The 20,963-nt window shown below is 42.7% G+C and overlaps 3 protein-coding genes across 6 annotated transcripts in view; all 3 read left to right on the top strand.

Moving 5' to 3' along the window:
- mgat1a (alpha-1,3-mannosyl-glycoprotein 2-beta-N-acetylglucosaminyltransferase a) lies at positions 1-3,907 on the top strand. Its single transcript, XM_085423902.1, has 3 exons — positions 1-187; positions 1,554-2,424; positions 2,584-3,907. Exons 2-3 carry the CDS (start codon positions 1,813-1,815, stop codon positions 3,271-3,273), a joined length of 1,302 nt encoding a protein of 433 aa, XP_085280028.1. The 5' UTR covers positions 1-187; positions 1,554-1,812; the 3' UTR covers positions 3,274-3,907.
- Positions 3,908-5,354: 1,447 nt separating this feature from the next.
- sh3bp5la (SH3-binding domain protein 5-like, a) lies at positions 5,355-14,362 on the top strand. Its single transcript, XM_085423903.1, has 6 exons — positions 5,355-6,039; positions 6,437-6,499; positions 7,107-7,235; positions 9,853-10,017; positions 12,076-12,249; positions 12,459-14,362. The coding sequence occupies exons 1-6, from the start codon at positions 5,818-5,820 to the stop codon at positions 13,002-13,004; spliced, it is 1,299 nt and encodes a 432-aa protein (XP_085280029.1). The 5' UTR covers positions 5,355-5,817; the 3' UTR covers positions 13,005-14,362.
- A 152-nt stretch (positions 14,363-14,514) lies between these two features.
- Positions 14,515-20,963, top strand: part of gabbr1a (gamma-aminobutyric acid (GABA) B receptor, 1a) — a 143,113-nt gene continuing 136,664 nt past the window's right edge. For 3 of the 4 annotated variants that reach the window (XR_014913838.1, XM_085423901.1, XM_085423898.1), the window contains exons 1-3: positions 14,515-15,245; positions 17,578-17,664; positions 17,920-17,984. Coding sequence is in view for 3 of the 4 variants with exons in the window: in XM_085423901.1 (XP_085280027.1) it covers positions 17,586-17,664; positions 17,920-17,984 (144 nt within the window). In the remaining variant the exon portion in view is untranslated. Of the gene's footprint in view, positions 15,634-17,577; positions 17,665-17,919; positions 17,985-20,963 lie in introns of all 4 variants that reach the window. The other variant, XM_085423900.1, reaches the window with a different exon arrangement.

Here is a 20,963-nt window from a genome sequence, read left to right as displayed (position 1 = left end):
AAAACCAGGAAGTTGTCGTGTTACTTCTTTTCTCCTCCTCTTTTTCTTGCAGCCAGCGAGAAACGGGAGAAAGTCGGCGGCGTGAAGTTGCTCCAGCCGCCGGGGAAGAAGCAAGACACTGGCCTCATTTCTGCGGAACTTTTCCCGAAGAAATGGCCACAGCAAGAAGGAGCGGGCACATTGTGAGGTGAGGGCAGCTTCGAACTCTCCTCCTCAGACTACTGTGTTTACTGTGACGAGCACAAGGCGCCTGACGAGCAGCGTGAGGGAGGGACGGAGAGGGTGAAGTCGGTGATGCCAGCTGTTTTTGTGTTTTAATAAACCGCAGTTTGTCTGCTGTGTCGAGTCAGCCACAGGTGATAAGAGAAAATCGATCACAGGCATTTTGGTGAATCATCACTGTCAACTTCCTGTCTGATTTCCTGCCTTCACTTTATTGGTTATTTAAAGCAGAAACAGAACTTTCAGATGTAGTTGGAGCGGTGTGGGGGCAGGGCGTTCGGGGTTGACCTGGCCCTATTGAATAGTCTTAAACTGCCGTTTTGCATTAAGGGGCGGGGTCATTAATAATTCGTTAGTAATTATCAGGTAAACTGTGCTGGCTGCGAAGTTGTTTTTTATTCATTTTTATTGACTTAATAACAATGTGTTTAAAAACGGAAAATTCCTAATCAAACGTCAGCAGCTTATTTTAAAACAATAAGCTCCAAATGCTGCGTGTAATTGCAGGCGGTACTTAATGGCACGTGAATGACTGTACATAAAAGATGGATGTAGCCATTGTGACGTCACCAAACGCTGGTAATGAAGACTCCCATTTTCGCATCATTGCCTTGGTATTGAAACCAGATGTGAACGAATGAAACTGTCTGAGAAACTAAAGGCAGTTTGTGAATGACCGATCTTGTGCCAGTGAGCGAAAGCTGTGCAGCCCTGCTTTCAAACCGTAGTAACGACCAGACTTTATACCTTTAAATTCACGTTTTATTCAGTAATAAAGTGATCTGCAAGCTCTTTCCTGAGTAAGAGAGCTGAGGGTCGTTGACCCATTGATTTCTTTATAACTGTAAGTCTTTACTCAAGAGTAGTCACCTCCTGCTGGCCATTAGGTTTAAGGCCCTTTTCAGTCCGGGAAGCCGAGTCCATCTAAATACAGCCTATGTCTGCAATCTGCATAGTGAAAAGCCCCAGTTTCTGTTTAGCTGTATTAAAATTCCAGACCACTGAATTTGAATACCGAGAGGTCATGATAACTAAGATAAACATCCACGCACACAGTACTAAGTCTTCATCTCCTGTTCTGACAATAAAGCACATAAACAGTGTTTTGCATTCTCTGATATGTGTAGTTCAGTGTTTTTGCTGAAAAATGGTCAAAAACTCCTGTTAAACCTAAAAAGGGCTGTCAATTTTTTTTTATCTTAAAACATTGGCTTTAAACCTTTGATGGGAGATTTGTTTGGGCAGGATGTGAGAGGGAAAGTTTTGTGAGAGTTGGAAACCTTGATATTGACTTGATTTTATTTGATATTTTCCCTTTTATCTTATTTCAGATAAAAGAGGACATTAAATGTTGAGGATTTTCTCCAAGATGAATCTTGCTCTTCATCGGATTTTAACGACTTGCGCTTTCACCAATGCTGTATTGTGTCTTTATAACTTCACTATCTGCAGAGCGAGCCCGTGATGACACAAAGCATAGGCTGCCCCTCCCATATCCCATTCCTGTTGTCTCTAAAAAGGACACGTCTCTCTGTTCAGACTCTGTCTTCCTGAAATTTCCCACCCTCCCTCTCTCTCAGTTTCTGGGCCATGATCCGTAAGAGAAGCTGTCTGATTTTTTGTGGCGCGTTCCTGTTTATCACATGGAATGCCATACTGGTACTCCTGCTGTGGGGGAGACCCCCACAGGGCCGAGATCAGAAAGAAGGTCCCGAAGGGCCCCCCAGCAATGTGATGGAAGATGTGCTTCGATTTGCAAATGCATTCGAAAGTGAACTTGAGATGCAGAAAAAAATCCTATTGCAAATCCAGAATCATCAGTTGCTCTGGGAGCCATCAGACAACAAGCCAAAGGTGACCGCTGCTCCTCAGCCTGCCATCCCTATCCTTGTCATCGCCTGCAACAGAGTCACCGTGAAGCGCTGCTTGGACAAACTCCTGCAGCACTGGCCCTCAGCAGCGCTCCACCCAATCATAGTGAGTCAGGACTGCGGACATGCCGAGACCGCTGAGGTGATTCGGTCTTATGGAAACAACGTAACTCATCTGAAGCAGCCGGATTTGTCTGACATCCAAGTGAGGCCTGAGCACAAGAAGTTTAAGGGTTACTATAAAATCTCCAGGCATTACCACTGGGCGCTCAACCAAGTGTTCAAGACGCTCGGTCATTCATCTGTGGTGATCGTGGAGGACGACCTGGAGGTGATTATTTTCATGTTAAACACCAATGATTTGTGATCTCTCCTTCATTTTCATTCTTTATTTACAACTTAAATTAATCTTCTTCTTTCAAAACTCGTTATTTCACTTGTTGCGATGGTTATGTAACAGTTGAACTGAATTATTCATCTCTTGCTCTAGGTGGCACCAGACTTCTTTGAGTATTTCCGAGCCTTGCTGCCTTTCCTGAAATCTGACCCCAGCCTGTGGTGTGTGTCTGCCTGGAATGACAATGGGAGGGAAGGCTATGTGGACCCCGGCAAGGCCGACCTGCTCTATCGGACAGACTTCTTTCCCGGCCTGGGGTGGATGCTCCTCAGGGAGGTGTGGGAGGAGCTGGAGCCAAAGTGGCCTGAGGCTTTCTGGGACGACTGGATGCGCCAGCCAGAGCAGCGCCGCAACCGTGCCTGTATACGCCCAGAGATCTCACGGACTTTAACTTTTGGTCGCCAGGGTGTGAGTCTGGGTCAGTTTTTTGACAAATACCTGCGTTACATTAAACTGAATACCGAGATTGTGCCTTTCACCAAGTTGGACCTGAGTTACTTGAAGGAGGAGACATACAAGGAAAACTTTGAGAAGGAAGTTTACAGTGCTCCTGTGGTTAAATATGAAGATGTGAAGCAGGGCCAGCTACAAGGACCCGGGCCCTTCCGCCTTCAGTACTCGAGTAAGGACAGTTTCAAATTGATGGCCAAAAATCTGGGAATAATGGATGACTTTAAGTCTGGAGTGCCACGGTCAGGGTACAGAGGGGTGGTCAGTTTCATGTCCAGAGGACGGAGGATCTACTTAGCACCCCCTCCAGGATGGACCCAGTATGACCTTTAGTGAAGCTGATGATGAAGAACGTCCATGAGCAGTAGCCTTTTATATCTCTTCAATGTGATGGGGGAAAGCATTCCAGACCAAAGAAGAAAATGATCTTTGCTGACGCTGTTTGTCCTTACTGATACAGAATGGATGTCCCTTTCTGGTGTGGGGGTTTGCCAATACTACTCAGGTCTTTTTCATTCTTCCAAAACATTTATACACACGGTGTAGGATCCACCACAACTACGTGTTAGACAAATCTGCTGTAATTCGCCAGAGATCTATTTTTATACGATGCTAAGTGTGCACATGACATTCATTAATGCATTCAATGCAATTACTACTTTGCCACTTTTGTTTAAATTATTTGCAGTCTCGGGTAATCTGTGTGACCTGTTTCTGTCTGCTGTGAAGAGGGAAATGTAATCTGTGGTGTGGTTGCTTATAGTGTTGGTGCCAGGTAATAACTGCAGTATAATCTGTCGTTTGATTCCGATCATTAATGCCTTCTATGGAAATTATTCTTTGTGCTTACTTTTTGTCACATGATCCTGTTTGATACTCTAATGTGATTCTATTTGCAGGCTCGTTACCCTGCAAACTACTACACTTGTTTGTCTGATCATTTCTGGATTAAAAAAAAAATACACAACTTTGATATTTTCACTCGCACTTCATGTTGCATGTGTTTAATAAACAAACAGGAGAGAGGTTTTCTTTAGGTGTGGAATTGGGTCTGTGAACTCGCCACACACACACTGGGATAACTGAGTACACAATATCTTCAACGTATTATTGAGTCATCCTGTAAAAAGGCTGCACAAGCTGATAGATGACCTCTTTTTGGCTCCTGAGACACGAGGGGTGCTTCCCAGAGTCTGACCTGCGTGTGGTAATGTGCTCAGTGCTGTGTTGCCCTCAGTCGTCCTGGTTACCAAGATTCCTGCAGAGGCACTAAAGTACTATTAACTGGATAATTAAATTGATCTTGCACTGCAATATCAGTGATATAGGTCATTACCAAAATATAAATAACTTCTAGTCAGAGTGTATCTGTAGATTTCAGCCGATGTGGCACGGTGACTTTACTGGGTGGGCCTGGACCCCTGGGGGCTGAGCTTAACACCGACACTGGAAAAGAGAAACTCCCGTCCTATTTCCTAAATTGCACGTCCTGGATTTCTCTCCTCCCATTTCAGTCTTTCCCACCACAGATGCGAAGAAGAGACACTGAAGCCTCAGCAGAAAGGTGACTGTCAAGAAGCTTTCTTAAGAAAGAGAAACTGCGAGAAAAGCTTGAAATGTCAAATTACACAAAAACCGGAAATCGGAAAATCAGTGGCAACAGGTCTGATGGAGCGATGAAACCAAACTTTAAAACTGGCCGTCAATATGTAAAGAAGAGATCAGGAGAACGCTACAGCAGTGAAACTCTTTGAAACCGCTTGGGGCTGCATTTCAGCCAGTGGTGTTGGGGACCTTTTCAAACTGGATGGAGAAAAGTTGGCCTGAGAGTTAAAAAATAAAAACAAAACATAAAGGTGGTCATACCAAATTCTGACTTTAAAGCTCAATGGAACTGTACAAAATCGGTTTTTTTGTATACACTGTATTTCTATTTATGTTCGCACATGTTCAATAAATTACTGCAATTATTTCCCATTTCACAGCAACAAAATAGAGTTGAGGACTGGCTCTTTCACACAGTACGTACCTAGAAGTTATTTTATATTCACAAGTCATTATTGTGTGCACGCAAGTCCTTGTCTTGCATGACCAACTTACTGTCTTGTACGGAAATGTTCTTAGCGCAGAGCAGTAATTATCTTTTTTATTTTGTCTTGTTATCTTGTATTAACAAAGTCATATCTTGTACAAACAGTCATCATCTTGTGCCGACGTGTAATTAATTTATTTGCACAAGACAATTTGCTGTAATAAGCTTATTATATACCTTGTTTTTTTGCATGGCAAAAAATATTTGAATTCAACTCCAGAGCCCTTAGATCACCTGTCTGTCGCAAACCTTCAGATAGCCTCCATAAAATTAACAGCATTCACTGCTGTAGTGCAACTACGGTGGCCACCCTGGCTCAAATCTTTAAGTGCGTAGCGCTTCTATTCGCCTGTTTACCTCATTTGTAATGATGATGTGAGGCCGAAACCGCTAGCTAGCTAGCCTAGCTAAAGTACTGAAGAGCCGGTAAAGGATGGAGGGAAAGAGGCGTGTGTCGGGGGGTACATTTTGATAGCCCCCCCTTTTAGTTCTCATCTCCTGGCAGCGGTTTGTTCAGAAAAGCAGCCGTCACGCTTTCATTTAGGCGCTAGCCTGTTAGCATGCTAGGTGCAGGCAAGACTAGCTTTAGTGGGTTTCAGTGTGGTTTAATATGGCAGATAGCAAATTCAACACCACTCCTGACCGCTGGAATAATTTTTTAATTTACCTCTACTTAATAACCTTCGGTCGTTGTTCATAGCACCGGGTTTTTAGGTCAACAAACCCCGCCTGCTGTTGAAGACTCCTTAGCTAACGCTGGTGCTAACCCAAAAGTGTTGCCTGGAATGGAGCCAGGCGACCTGCGAGAGAGCCCCGCCGGCTCCGGGGAATCGGACGTAGGGGAATGGAGGGAGTGTATTGAGGAGGTCAAAGCCGCGGAATGCGATGGAAAGACTCAAGAAATGGCGCTCAGAGACACCTGCGAGGAAGGAGAGAGTGACAAACAGAAAAGCCCCGGAGAGCAATTACACAGTCCGTATGAAGAGGAGTTGGACCCCAGAATCCAGGTACCTCAAAATTCGGACTTTTTGTTTAATCTATTGCTGACCGTTAAACATCCTTCAGCTCTATTATTATATTAATCAGCCGCTTTTAAATTACTGTTACCTACACCTGGGTGTGTACATCCGTGATTACTTTCGATTTAGTGTGACAGAAAGGTAGTAATGTATTCAAATGAGCACATGTTCATTATTCATTTAAAAGATAATGTCTTCATAATACGGTAATCTGTGCAAATCCCTGTCAGATCTGAAGTGATTATCCTGTCACCAGTGTAACACACCTCTGACGTGTGTCACCTTACACTCCCAACCTATTAATCATCGCCATTACAGTCAAATAGCACTACTAATGCTTTCCCAATATAAATACGTGAGATACATATACTGTGTTTTTCCACAGGAGGAACTGGAGCATCTCAATGAAGCCAGTGCTGAAATCAACAAGCTAGAACTGCAGTTGGATGTAAGTGTAAATACGTAATAGATAGAAAGCTATTCAGTTATTACAATCATTGTAAAATATAACTATCAAATAATCTCCTATTATCTTTTTTTTTATTTTTAAATGGCTTCTCTTCTGTCCTCCTGTGTTTGTTAAATGTTTGGGCTTTGGTCAGTTTTCCACTGTTTTCCAACCTTCCCAGAATAGTAACTGATAGGTTAATTGGTGGTGAATATAATCAGTTACAAGTCTGCGTGAAATGTATGACAATTTAGTAAGACTTGCCCTGCTTTTCTTGTCAGATTAAATAAAATTGCTTTGATGTTGACAAAACAAACTCATTATAGATGTGAAAAACCATTTATTGCCACCCTGGGAATTACTTCTCAATGTGTTTGTGTCTAAATATTTTATTAGTCTACCCCGAAGGTGCTAATGAATATGATAATTTTGTTTTTCAATATGTGTAAAGCACAGACTCTGGAAAAGTGTGAGCTCTTAAAATGGAAGATGTAGTGTTGCTTTTTGACACTCACTGAATCGGCTGCCCACTTCCTGTGTGAAATCGAATTAGTTGCTGCATTACAGGTAAATCTAATCCTGTCATTTTCATGCATTGATCGTCCAGGATGCCAGATCGGGATACCGGAAGATCCTCACAGAGTCTGCCCGAAAGCTGAACGCTCAGAGCTCTCAGCTCGGCAGCTGCATTGAAAAAGCGAGACCATATTATGAAGCTCGGCGCCTTGCCAAAGAGGTATACACAACAAGGTTTACATCTGTTTTCTCTGCCAAATGGAAGATGTGTTACAGACATGCATGTTTTTACTGCAGCATCTGGATTCAGGAGTGAGAATCAGGTGTTCTGCTCGAGGCGAGGGAAAAACAAACATCGGGTGCTGCAGTTTGTGAATCAGAATCAGAATCAGAATACTTTATTGATCCCTGGGGGAAATTATTTTTTGTTACAGTGCTCCATTTTAAACCAACATTAAGACAAGACAGACAATACGCTAACTAAGAATAGTACAATATATACATATATATACATACATACATACATAAGTCACTTATAAATAAATATTTGGAAAAGAAACATGTGTAGTTGTAGCAGCAAACAGTGTGTTAAGTGGATGCGTTGTACAGGGAGATGGCCACAGGCAGGAATGATTTCCTGTGTCGTTCAGTGGTGCTTTTCGGTAATCTCAGTCTCTCACTGAACGAGCTCCTGTGACTGACCAACATGTCATGGAGTGGGTGGGAGGTGTTATCCAACATTGTCTTTATCTTGGACAGCATCCGCCTCTCCGACACCACCTTGAGGGAGTCCAGCTCCATCCCCACAACATTGCTGGCCTTACGGATCAGTTTATTAAGTCTGTTGGCATCTGCGACCCTCAGCCTGCTCCCCCAGCATGCAACAGCATACAGGATCGCACTGGCCACAACAGACTCATAGAAAATCCTCAGCATTTTCTGGCAGATGTTGAAGGACCTCAGTCGCCTCAAAAAATAGAGACGACTCTGGCCCTTCCTGTAAAGTGCTGTGGTGTTTTTAGCCCAGTCCAGTTTATTGTCAATGTGTACTCCAAGGTATTTATAGTCCTCCACAATGTCAACACTGACCCCCTGGATTGAAACAGGGGTCAAGTGTTTCCTGGTCTTCCTGAAGTCCACGATCAGTTCCTTGGTCTTTGCCACGTTGAGCTGCAGATGATTCTGCTCACACCACGTGACAAAGGAGTCGACCACAGCCCGGTACTCTGTCTCATCATCCCTGCTGATGCATCCAACCACCGCAGAGTCATCACAACGTGCACAAGTTCTGAGTAGGGAAGGGAAATCTCAGTGCAAATGTTTTTTTGCTTTTTTAAATTATTTATTTATGTTTTTTTGGAGAAACGCACTGATCCCCAGTGTAAAATGCATCTAGGTCTAAACACAATTTAGATGCAAGGTGCTTGTTCTGTTCCTTTACGAGCTCTAGTTTTGGGCGATTTTGCAAACCAGTTAAATCTACAAATCTGAAGTGTAAATCTGCGTTAACTCAGAAAACCATCATTGGTGACATCAGCGAGCATATCTACTGAAACACCGGTGTGTTCACTGTGTGCCTGTATGACTGTGTGTATAATGACACAACGCTGACTTGGATGTGATGAAGCTCGCGATGTCATCTACGTGCTGTGTAGTTACGTTACAGCTAGCTGGCTAACCACCCACGTGTTGGTTGTTACTGTGGAAAATAAATGTCACTTATTAATATTTGCCGTGTGCCATTAAATCATCTACTGCTGGCTAACCTCAGTACTGTGTGATCTGATGTTAGCACACACAGGACAGTGGCCTCTGTGATGATTACGAAACTTTGAGCTGTGCGTGTTTGTCATTGACATCTTGTTTTCTTTTCTAACTGGATGTGACAGATGGGTGGAACTGACTGTAAAACTGCAACCTCATTGGCGACTGGCCAGTGTCTAAAATTGAAATTTACATTACCTGGGCACAAGTGGACCCTGTTACACTCAGACCTGCAGAAACTTTAACATTGATGACAGTTTGAATTTGCCTGATGAAGTAATTTGAAAAATGATCACCCAAGTTATCAAATCAGCTCTGGAGGTTTAAATTTCACTGATCACTTGCTCCTTATATTGCACCTTACAGCATATATAACTTGTATACAGCTGTATATATCTGTGTTTTATCTTTGATTGTGAAGTAATTTTAACGTAAAAATCTACATGCTTCTAATGGAGAGATGCCAAACTGTTTTTCATTGTTCTTGTAACAGTAACAATAAAGATCTATCTTATCTTATCTCTTAGATGAACTAGCCAACCTGGTCCAGCCTGTCATTTGTCTGTGTTAGCAGGCGCACTAGCATTATCTAACATTAGCCAGAAGAGAGAGCGAGAAAAGTTTCAGATTTGATCCCAAAAACCCAACAACCTTGGACAAGCAGGTCTTTCATTGACGTTAATGATTAGTGAATTCCATTTCTAAGATTGTTTTTGACGCTGGGAGCAGAAGAAAGGCGCTGAGACAAAGCACCTGGGAATTACAACAAGCGTCACATTCTTTTCATTTTTGCTGAAAATTTGACCCCAGTCCTTCACATAGAAATCACATGTTCGAGATATGCAGGGAACAACGTCTCATGCATTAAAAGTTACCTAACACATTCAGACTGAAAGGCAGTATTGTTTTCCTGTAATTGCATTGACCTAGAAGCGTTTTGAATATAAAAACTATGATATGCAAACTCATTTCAGCAGAGAGATGACTGTAATTGGATTGAACAGAACAGGGGTGTTGTGTCCTTGTCGTAGTCCACTGCTGTAGGTTGTTAAAGGTGCGTCTGCTCTCCATAGGCACAGCAGGAGACTCAGAAGGCAGCTTTGAGCTACGAGAGAGCCGTTTCCATGCACACAGCTGCCAGGGAGATGGTCTATGTGGCCGAGCAGGGCCTGCTGGCTGATGGCAAGAACACCCTGGATCCCACCTGGCAGGAGATGCTCAACCACGCTACCGCCAAGGTAGAAGAGCAGTTTTAAGATGCGTGGCTAAACAGAATGCTTTCATTTCTATTTGTCACCTCAACAAGGTTGCTATAGTTTTACCAAACAATGCAGAGTTCAGTCATCTCTGAGTTTATCTGGGTAGAGTCAGAATTTTGTCTGATTATTCTTGTTAGGTTTTTGCTCTCCAGTGTTTTTTGCGTGCACACATGCACACCATTATTTTTCTCCGTGATCTCGCTGCTCTGCTGTCTGCATTGTTTGTGGAAAAATAAGTGTGCAGATAAGTGTAGTGATTCTTGGCAGCCTTGGATATACTCACAAACTCACTGTTGCTGGGTTACAATTGCCAGACTCAACAGAAAAGATACAGACAGCTGGTGAACTTCAGTGCCCTCTCAGCTGTAACATGCAGCATGGATGACATGATTTTCTTGGCCTTGAGTGTCACAGAACTCTGTAAATGCTTGACTTGTTTCTTCCTTTCAGTTACAGCACAGTTTAGATCTAAGTGTGATCTGGCTTCTAGATATTATATTGATAGCTGGACTAGTTTGATATTGCTACAGTAGTTTCAGTCATCTGCAGATTTTAGAGAGAGCAAAATGAGTGCTCTGAAAATCTCGCCAACTTTAGTGAAAACTGTGAATGCCTTTAGCTGTTTAAAAACACATTATGTTATCACTCTGTGTCTTGGTAGCCAATAGAAAGCTAGTATAATGCTGTTACCCTGGCTGCTGTAGTCCTGCAAACATAACTTTACTCAAATTATCTATATCACAATAAAAAGATGGACGAAGTCACGGCAGCATCAGCCACCGGTTTTGATTTTCACTCAGCAAAACCAAAGTACAAACTCCTTGGATTGGCTGTACTGCACAGAACGACGTATAGTTCCTTAAGAAGACGCAGTAACGGCGCTACACGGTGAAAAGGTCCGTTCAGTGATTCTAGTTAGCTGAAATGAGGCCTAGCAGACACAAATCAGCTACACCCTTGCATACACCCTTTGACCTGTAAAACTGTGCATGTTAACATGGGAGCTTATAGGCACCGACTCACTTTTAGAGTCAAGCTTAAGTGACCCCCGGAGGAACCGCCATTAGGGCACTTTCATTCACTTACATCTTCATCCTCACAGGTCACCTTTTGTTTGCACCAAATGCTTTGGCTTATGTCGGAGAACTACACTAGTAGACAGACCTGACACGTGGCACCCCACTGTGTCAGCAAATATTTGAAATCTGATTATATAGCTGAATATTTAAAAACATTGAACCTCAAATTTCGGATATAAAAAAACTGCATTTATGGGATCACGAGTAAAATAAGATAAAAATTTCATCTACCATCATCTTTGCTGTGGCAGAATTTTATTTTTTATTTTTTTAATGTCTCTGGCAATAAACACCTACCATAATGTGTCAGAGTCAGCTTAGTGGAGGCCCATTGATGTTGAAAGAGAGGTGAATGATCGATGTTACTCTAACTAGGGAATCTAAGTGGACAGTTATCAGCCGAGTACCTGTAGGTAACCGATGTCAAGGCCCAACGTTTGTCTTGTTCTTAATTTTTCTTCTCCTTTTCTCAAGTCTACCAAGTCGTTCAGGCCTTGAAGTTGGTCTTGATGGTTGGTAGCTTGTGTCTAAAGGAATATCCTAAAAATCCATAACTTCCTGACGCTTTGGTGTAATATGTATTTGACTACTTAGAGTTTGTGTGAGGGCCTTTTAAACAAATAATCAAGTGTCATTTCATTTGGCAGCGCAGACACAGAAAGTACAAAGTCTTGAATTGTGCTTTATTGTGCTATTAAAATGTTTCCAGAAATTTAGAAAAGACAACAATAAAGAGTGTGCCTGAAACTCTGTGGACAGGCATTTACAAACTAAACAAGAAGCCTTTTCAGTTCTTTACTTTTTTAAGAAAATAAGAACTAATGAATGAACAGTGAGCTAAATGGTTGGGAATGAAGATCAAGGCAAAGTTTATGATAAAACCAGTCATATTTGCATTAAGAGAAATGCCGTTTCCTGTTACTGTTATAATACCGTCCGTCTCCTGTGTCTCTCGCAGGTGAACGAAGCCGAAGAAGAGCGTCTGCGCAGTGAGAGGGAGCACATGCGTGTCACGCACGCCTGTCAGGAGGCCGAGGCGCGTGTGCAGATGCAGCAGAAGTCCCTCAAGAGAGTCATCATCAAGTCCAAACCTTACTTTGAGCTCAAGGCCCAGTTCAACCACATACTGGAGGTAACACAAAGAGCCCAGTGAGACCTCTGTTTAGACACCTTCTGTTTAGTGTTTCCTGCACTTAGAAAGCTTTATATGCTGATTTGGCAAAAGTTCTATAATATATTCAGTATTTTATGGATTTACTGGAGGTTACTGGGAGGTTATTTTCCTACTGGCATGAAATCAATGTTGAAATTGATGATGAAAGTTGCTTTGTGTGACTCCAGGAGCACAAGGCCAAAGTGCTGCAGCTGGAGCAGCAAGTAGCCAAAGTGAAGACCCGCTATTCCATCGCCCTGCGGAACTTGGAGCAGATCAGCGAGCAGATCCATGCTCAGAGAGGGCGGGACCCGGGCGAGGGGGGAGGACGCCCTTCTATCTGTGTCGGGCGGAGCCCCCCTGTCGGAGCAGAATCTGACATCAAGGTTCAGTCTGAAGGCGGAGCCTGTGGCGGCGCCATTGGAAGGGATGGAGTGGACGCATCCATCGACCTGCTGGAGAGATACAAGGAGAAGGAGCATGAGAGGGAGAGGGAGCGAGCCGGCTCGGATTCCCTTTCAGTCTTCAGCCTGCAGACCATTGCTTCTGACCTCGAGAAATACGACTCCATCGAGCACCTCGGGAATCTCAGCGACGTGGGGAGCATCACCGGGGATGAAGGGGAGAAAGAAAAAACCGGAGTGACCAATAAGAGAGACAAGCTGGTGGAAACGAGCGCCAAAGAGCGCCAGCAACAGTTCTATAAGCAGCACCACCGAAGCTTCAGTTTGTGAGGCTGTCATAGAAACAGCTGCTGTAAACAATGCAAAAATAAAAACAGCAATCCACACTAGGATAAACTTCCCTCATTAAAAAGGTACCAAACAAAAGTATGAGACAGGGAATTAAGTGAAAAAGAAGGAAAGCTGCAGCGATGGGTGTAAATAAGCACATGCACATTATTCTAAAGCTGAACACAGTAAACAGTGTAGCCTAGTTAGAACACTACAGGATCTACAGAGCTTACATCCCTGCAGGACAAGTATTCAGTATATTTACTCCTCTGAAGGATTCTGGGTAGAATTTGTTCCTTGAGCATGAAGGAGCAGCTAAGAAAGATGAAAAGCCTTGTTTGAACAGACATATTTAAAAAGGCATCATTTTTTGCTTTCCCAGGCTAATCGTTGATCTAACTTGGTGAGACTGGTAAAAACATTCTCCCTCGTCCTCCTCTGTTGCTTCCTCTCCAGTCGAGTCAAGTCTCATCAGCGATTGCTTCAAGGTAGAAGGTCGCAGGGCCCCTGAGATCCCCACCTCCTCAGCGAGTAGGGAAGAATGTAAAAAACGTTTCTTTGTCAGTGCAGAGTGAAAGCATGTTTGAATCCTTGTTCCATGTGTTTATTTCCTGTAACATGCTGCAAGTTGTGCTTTTTTTTTTTTTTTTTTTTTTTTTTTTTTTTTTTTTTTTTTTTTTGGACGTTTTAGCACGAGAGAATGCGTTTTTTGAAAATCCCTGAAATGAGTCTTAAGGCAGCATGCACTCCATCATTTCGGTTTTTGAGCGCTGCTTGCTGAAACAAACACTGACACAATCAGCCTTATTTGTTTTATTTAACTTGGTGTTGTAACACTGGAGTGTCATGATCCAGATGATTTGGATATTGTTTACATTTGTGTATATTTTTTGCCCTTGTTGTAATTTGAGGTGTGCCTTGACACAAACAAATTTAGCTTGAGTAGTAGTTTGTTGTAATCTCAGTTTGGAACCATTTAAATATGAAATGAGTGCCCGTTTTATGATTTTCAAATATTTTTAACAGCCTGACTGATTTTTGACAAGAATTGAAAGAGTTCTGATGATGATTTTTTTTGGTTCTTTTATGATTGTATTTTGTCAAAGAAGCAAAACAATGAAGTCAGAAAAGAAAGACTTGTAAATTTGTGTAATTATTACAAAGCTGGAAAATACTGACATGTACAGATGTTGAATCTTTGCTGTACAGATGTTCTGAGTATCGCAGACATATTTAAAGTCTCATTATTGTCAGTTTATCTGAAAAACCTCACTTTTCACCGCTGTCTTAACAGTTACTTTTCACCCTCTGAATCGCATTTGTGAGTTAGTCGGATTGGATTGTCACACCTGTAATCAATAAAAGCAGATCCTGCTGCCTGGCCTTCTGTTCTTTCATGCTGAATTCAGTGGGATGGGAATTTGTGAATTTCTTCCCTCGCCTTGCTTCAATTATTCAGCAGACATATAAATATGAAGCAGGATCGCGAGAAGATGGAAGAACGGGGAGAGGCTGATTTAATAGATGACCAGTGTTGTGGGGATGACTGATTGCTGCCTCGTTGACTTAAGCTCCAAAGAGCTTTAGAGAAAGGCTTAACAATGTAGACCGCGTTAATACCACAGCGCCATATCTGCACCTCCTCTTGTCTTCCTGCCGTCGAGATAATTATCCACGTGGACTGAATCTGCAAGCTCATAAATCCAAAGCCGCTTCTTAAGATTGTGCTATGTTTTTGCTGTTGTGGGGCTTTAGACGTCGGCATGTTTCATCTTGGAAAGGAGGGAAAGAAAAAAGATGCGATAAATGCGTGAGGGGGGCTGTTACGCACGGCGCGTCTCCATCATGACGTCGTGAATTAGCTCAAGATCGTAGAGGTGGAGAGAAAAAAAGGAGGGGAGTGTGGTGAATCGCTGTTTCGTCGTTTATGGTGGGCTTGCGTTTGTATATAGTGGATGTATGGGACTTTTTTTCTCTATGGATTTTTTTGTCATCTCTTCTCTTGGCCATGCGTAACTGCAGTACACGGAAACAATCCGAATGAGAGCCGTCTCGTTTTTGTAAGATTCTGTTTAGGCACGGAGCAGCTTGCACATTTACTGTATAGCCATATTAACAGAGCCATAAAAATTGTTGCAAAGATGCATATTTCTACCAAATAATCTGACACCGGGCTTTTCCCCTGGCGGGTCCCACCCGGAGGACTTACTCTTATCTTCACTGAGCGCATCGAAACTAATAGTAAGTACACACATGCTACAGCTTTGCTTCAGGGCGCTACATGCTATTAGTGCTGTAGGTCGCGATGTTATAGCGCATTTATTCAGGAGACGCTCCATTTCCCGTGCACGGAATCTAGACAGCTGTCACATTTGAATGCAAGAGGCGTTCATTTTTTCGATGGGCCTGATTTGTTTTGATCCAGCCTGTTTGCATTTACATTTTAAAGCCTTTTAGAGACAGAATGCGAGCTCTGCTCCTGTTTATGCAAGACGCAGCCGCTTTAGGCTGATGACATTATATTTGGACATCCTTTCATAGGAGGGCTTGTTAATATGGTCGGCCTTCCTCTACAGGCCATCACGGATTCCCTAGTCAACACCCGACGAGCAACTACCGGCAGCTTACGGTTGGTGGCACCCTTACTGTGACCCTCACGTCTCTGTAGTTCATGCTCAGCCATGCACAGAATGCAGCATCTGAGTGTGTGTGCATGTGGAACCGCCTGAAAATAGCCCACTGTGGGCTATTCTCAACATCACTGTGGTGCTGAAATGGGCCGGATCAGTCCTTATCCAGCGCAGCTTCCGGCAGCAGACTCGCACAAGGAAGTGTAGGCAGTGTGTATGCAGCAGTGACATTGGAAGTGGATGGGATTGAGGTGTGAGAGATGTTTCATGTAGTAGTGGTGTTTTGGAGGCGCTGTCCGTGGTGCTGAAGCCTTAATTGCTTTTCCAGCTCGAGGCCAGTCGACAGGCCCCCTTCTTTCCCCTCTGTCTGCTCAGTGCCAGGACAGCCTCAGCTGATGGAGTCGGCTGGCTTTGTGCCGTTAGGCTGCTCACTCACACAGTTTGCTTTTATCCGGCTGGGTGTGTGATCGCTGATATTAATGACTCCTGCTGAGCTGTCCTTCTTTCTCTCCCTGCTTCCCACACGGGACCAGAGCGCGCGCACACACAAACACACACACCTATAATATGCACGCTCTAGTGGTGGTGTCTACCTCCTGCATGCTTCTTGTCAGTGAACTCTAAAAATACACTGGTTAATGCTAATGAAGTTTCCAGCAGAGTTTGTCTGCCTTCCACAGGCAAGCCTCGCTGCCATCTGTCTCCCTCACTGTGGTGCTTTACTTTGTTATCCCCCTCCACCCATCCCATCCCATTCCCCCCCCCCACACACACTTGATCAATCCCTGTACTGTCATGTTAAGCGTGAGAGTGTTTGGATGAGTTTTGTTTGGCAACCTCATAAAGCGGAGTTTATGATTCAAAACTGCAAATGAACAGCTATATATAGGGTGTTTATCATCGATACTGTATGTGTGTCTGTGTGTGTGTGTGTGTGTGTGTGTGTGTGTGTGTGTGTTCCCCTGCCTGCCAATACTCCAGGGGCTTTGGGACTCCTGGGTGTTTTCACTGTTTTCTGGTAAGAAAAACATACTTTTTTGTCTGTTGTCATGAAGTCTGTGTACACATTAAATTCAGTTAACCTAAGACATTTTGTGATGTGCATTATGACCAGTAAATTCACACTTTGTGTAAAGAGATTTCCCATATTGAACTCTGGTTACAGGTGTAGAATTGCAGCATATGTGAACATCAAGTTGTATGAGCCCCTTTTGAGGTCCTAAGGGAGCTGCCAAGTTTGATGAATTGCCTCAAGTGAATAAAAAAAATCAGGGCATGTGTGCAGACCTCTGTAGCCCACTCTTTATCTCTGCTTGAGGGCTGCATGAACTGCTGCTGACATTATGGACCCAAATCTGTGATCAAACTGTTGACGGTGTGGTGCTTTCAGTGAATTGCTCAGCTGAATCATTGTTCCTTAAAAGCCTGTCAACACACCAAATAGCGGCACTCATCTTGCAAAAAGAAAGCTTTTGCAGCCACACTAGCTACAGCCATACTAGCTATTCTGGATATTTTTCTACTATGGAAGAGAAGAAAAGTCTGTTGAGTTTGCTTTGGTGTGAAATGGGGATCCACTTTGCAAAAAAATATCAGCGTCAGCCATCAAAGCCTGAGCTGAAATCTTGTCTACAGGGCTTTTGAAATGAACCTGAGCCGTCTGCACGGTGAATACAAACAGAAGCAGAGAGAGAGAAAAGTGGACTCATCGTGCAGCTTATCCGCCAGGTTGAAAAGGGAGCTTTTTTTTTGCCAAAAGGTTGATGCAGTGAAGCGAAAATGACTGCATCTGAGAACAGAGTGTGCGGCATTAATACTGTAAGGATATTTCCTCAGTAACCCATTTCTTTTTTGTCTCTTCCGTCTTCTCCCAAATCTCTTGATTTCCCTGCCACACTTTCCCGTTTTAAAACCTCTCTCTCTCTCTCCTCCTTCTCTTTCAGATCCAGAAATGGCACGGCTATTGTTTCTGATTCTTCTCTGTGCTCTTCCATCTCTCGTTGTGCCCATACATAATTCATCAGCTGGAGGTAATTTGTGTGCAGGAATCGGTGTGTGTGTGTCTGTTTACAATATGCAGTAATGGACAGAAGTAACTCCGCAGAGATTGCTAAGTGACCCGAATGAAACGCTGCAATTTGTGCAGCGAGGAAGGCGTCAGTTAAACTGATAATATATCATGTTGCTGTAATATATCTGCATTATCTGGAGACAGAGCTTTCTTTCTATGCGCTTATCGTCCTTCATTCTGCCTCCTCCTCCTCCTTTTCCCCCCTTTCCCCCAGGCTGTGCCATCATCCGGCCTCCCAGGGATGGTGGGATCCGCTATAGAGGCCTAACACAAGAACAGGTACAGAGAATCTGGTTACTGCAGAGTATTGAAGCTCATCATTCAAATCAATCACATGAGACTGCTGCCAGTTTGAAGATTTCAAAACAAGTGACACAGAAGTAGATTTGTGTCTGTTAAAAAATAAATAAATGTAAAAACATCTCATATAATTATTCACCAATATGCACCTGAAAATATAAAAACAGGCATTTAATAAATTTGAAAATGTGGTGCAATTAACTTTTCTTATAGATGGCTTTTTTTTTGCAATGACTTGTATTAATTTGGTTATAAAATAGGGGTTTGAGGGTGTTGGGGAAAGGAAAGATTAATAATTAAATAAATTGATAAATATAAAATACTCCATAAATGTGTAAATATCATGTTAGGCCACCAGACGTAATATTTAAAAAAAGAAAAGACATAACTACTTTATAAAATGTGAAAAATGTGTATTTTGCATTTAATTTTCATTATTTTATAACAATAATAAAATAATGTAACAAATTTTTTTATTGCTTTTGGAAAATAAACAGAAAAATAAATAATAATAAATTTACAAACAGAGAAACAAGAATACGAAAGTGAATTAAATTAGAAATATCATTTTACATTCTGTAAATGATTTAATGTTGACTGTTGTGCTGTAAATCATGTACCGTCTACAGGTTTTACCTTTGGTGCATTTAATTCAAAACGTTCTTTTAAAAATTGTTTTTGAATGCTTATTTTTTTGGGTATTTTCAATCCTCCGTATCTTCTTTGAAGATGACAAAATTCACCGGTGATTAAAACTTTATGAAGAGAGAGATTTTAGCTAACGGCTGAATGATTTTACACAACACACTGACTAACTAGAGAACACATGTGAGACCTGGCAGGCTGCAGCTGTTGTTCGAAGACACCACGAAAGCCTGTGTTTACTGGAGGAAAAGGAAGTTTATAGCTCATAACCAGCAGAGAACATCTCAAACCTGTCGTCTGGCACTCCAGCTTTAAATGCTCAGTCACACATGCTGTACCAAACGTACGAACAATGAGCTGCGCTCTGAGGACAGGACAGCTTTGCCAAGACCACTTGCGAGCTTTTGTAACTGATAATGGCAGCGAACTGAGGTGTGACAGTGCAACAGCAATCAATAAGGGACAAATGTCTGTGTTGTCAGTAAGAAGTGTCCAAGTCAGTCCCGTTAATCACTGAGCCAAAATTTTACAGAAAAAACCAAAAAACTAAAACGTAGCAGGTTCATTTCCTCTAGCATGAGTGACATGAAGTTATTTACAAATGAAAACTTCCAGTGTGAGTTTGACCATAGACTGTATATAAAAGATGAACTCGGCATTTTGAAACCTCAGCATTAGCATTTTGGGCACTGTCATGTTTTATTTTAATGAATTAAGTTTTTGAGGCAGAAATGGAAAATATTGGATAACAGGTTGGAGTGCTAAGTTATCGCCAAATGCTAGTAAGCTTGGTTGGTCATAAACTGTATGAGTGCAATGCAAAGACATGCATACCTGCTAATTTAATGGTAAGTGACAAACTAATACAATTCCAGAGTTTCACTCCGCAGCACTGAGGCACAAACTTCTTGAATGAGCTGTAGGTCCAGCAGACACCCGTCAGTGGGAGCACCCACTGCACACCGGTCCTAAAGGGGGAAACTATCCATAGAGGGTGACACTGGTTTTATCAGTAGGCTGTAAACATGTTTATTTTTGCAGTAAAGTTGGACATAATGTGGGCGTCTATGTGGAGTTCTGCACATGGCTATTAGTGGAATTGCAGATTTTGGCACCGGCTTCATTTTTCAACCCAAGAAGTTTCTGCTTAAGATATAAAAATTGCATCCAAAACTTCCACAGCTCCCATATGCTCAACAGTCCCACAGAGCATGTTTCACAACCTTGAACATGACATTGTAATAGTTTCTCATGAGATTTAATGTAAAAATTTATAAAGCAAAAGATCCTTAATGATCTAGTTTAGCTCTAACATACGGCCCAACATGCTACCATGAAACTGGCTTCACATAAACATTCAACTTAACTGTTCCAAAAACTCTGCGATTGGGCTCTCAGAGATATTTTTTGCTGTAGCTGCATGCCTCGTTCCAGTTCAGTGACTTTCTGAAGCCTCTGTTTACTCGAGCTGTGTACAGGGTGCCGCAGCACTGTGCAAACTACAGCTACAACCTGGCAGGCCAAAATTTTATCAAGCGTTTAAAGTGATATGCCAGCTGGATTAAAGTGTGCATGGGGATGGATTCGTCCCACAGGCCTTGATTTTGATGATGTCGGCTGGAGTACTGTTATCTTAAAGTGCCCAGTGATATGAGTGTGTGGACAGGGCCAGTGCTGGAAAGTTAATTAGTACGTTTACTCAAGTACTTTACTAAAGTAGTGGTAATTAGGGATGGGTATCGTTTAGGTTTTATCCGGTGCCAAACCAGTACTTTTGAAACGGTGCCGGTGCTTAAAGAATGGAGAACACAAAATTGGTCCAAAAACTCTCATGTTCAGCTGTTTTCCACTTTTTCTTTGGTCATTTTAGCCTTTTTGGCCAGGGTGAAGGGAGCATCTGCCATCAAACAAGAAGACAGCCGCATGTAGCTATGATGATGTTTGCTAGTTCACCTTACATGCATTAATGTAATAACGTGGTTAGCCTACTCAACGTAAATTACACACGAACAACATTAAGCTCCTCACGCAGAGAAGAACGGCTGCTGCTGCATCATCATCCTCATCATTTCTGCTACACTGGCAGGGCTAGGGGCCAGGACTCTCCTCTTCGTGTTTTTGGGGATGTTGCATAACAGGCAACCCACCCGCAGTAGATGCGCTCGGTGTGAGGTCTCGCAGCAAGCTATCAAATACGGTGCATTTCTCGGCTTTTATAAAAAAACGCAATGCGTCGCCAGGTGTTTCATCAGATTCGAGGTGTTACCTCCTTTGCACAGTATCACCTTAAAGCACTTGTTGCTGCTGAGTTTG

The sequence above is a fragment of the Rhamphochromis longiceps genome, linkage group LG11 (assembly GCF_057381845.1).
Source record: "Rhamphochromis longiceps isolate RC_006_pf linkage group LG11, R_longiceps_female_GT1.1, whole genome shotgun sequence".
In the NCBI taxonomy this organism is placed as follows: domain Eukaryota; kingdom Metazoa; phylum Chordata; class Actinopteri; order Cichliformes; family Cichlidae; genus Rhamphochromis; species Rhamphochromis longiceps.
This window is presented reverse-complemented; position numbering and strand designations above follow the sequence as displayed.

What these genes read in the sequence shown, in the direction of transcription:
- mgat1a (XM_085423902.1), top strand. Translation starts at nt 1,813, where the DNA reads ATGATCCGTAAGAGAAGCTGTCTGATTTTTTGTGGCGCGTTCCTGTTT. An exon ending in TCGTGGAGGACGACCTGGAG is followed by an intron (nt 2,425 to 2,583) that starts GTGATTATTTTC and finishes CTCTTGCTCTAG; the next exon opens with GTGGCACCAGACTTCTTTGA.
- sh3bp5la (XM_085423903.1), top strand. Translation starts at nt 5,818, where the DNA reads ATGGAGCCAGGCGACCTGCGAGAGAGCCCCGCCGGCTCCGGGGAATCG. An exon ending in TCAACCACGCTACCGCCAAG is followed by an intron (nt 10,018 to 12,075) that starts GTAGAAGAGCAG and finishes TGTCTCTCGCAG; the next exon opens with GTGAACGAAGCCGAAGAAGA. An exon ending in AGTTCAACCACATACTGGAG is followed by an intron (nt 12,250 to 12,458) that starts GTAACACAAAGA and finishes GTGTGACTCCAG; the next exon opens with GAGCACAAGGCCAAAGTGCT.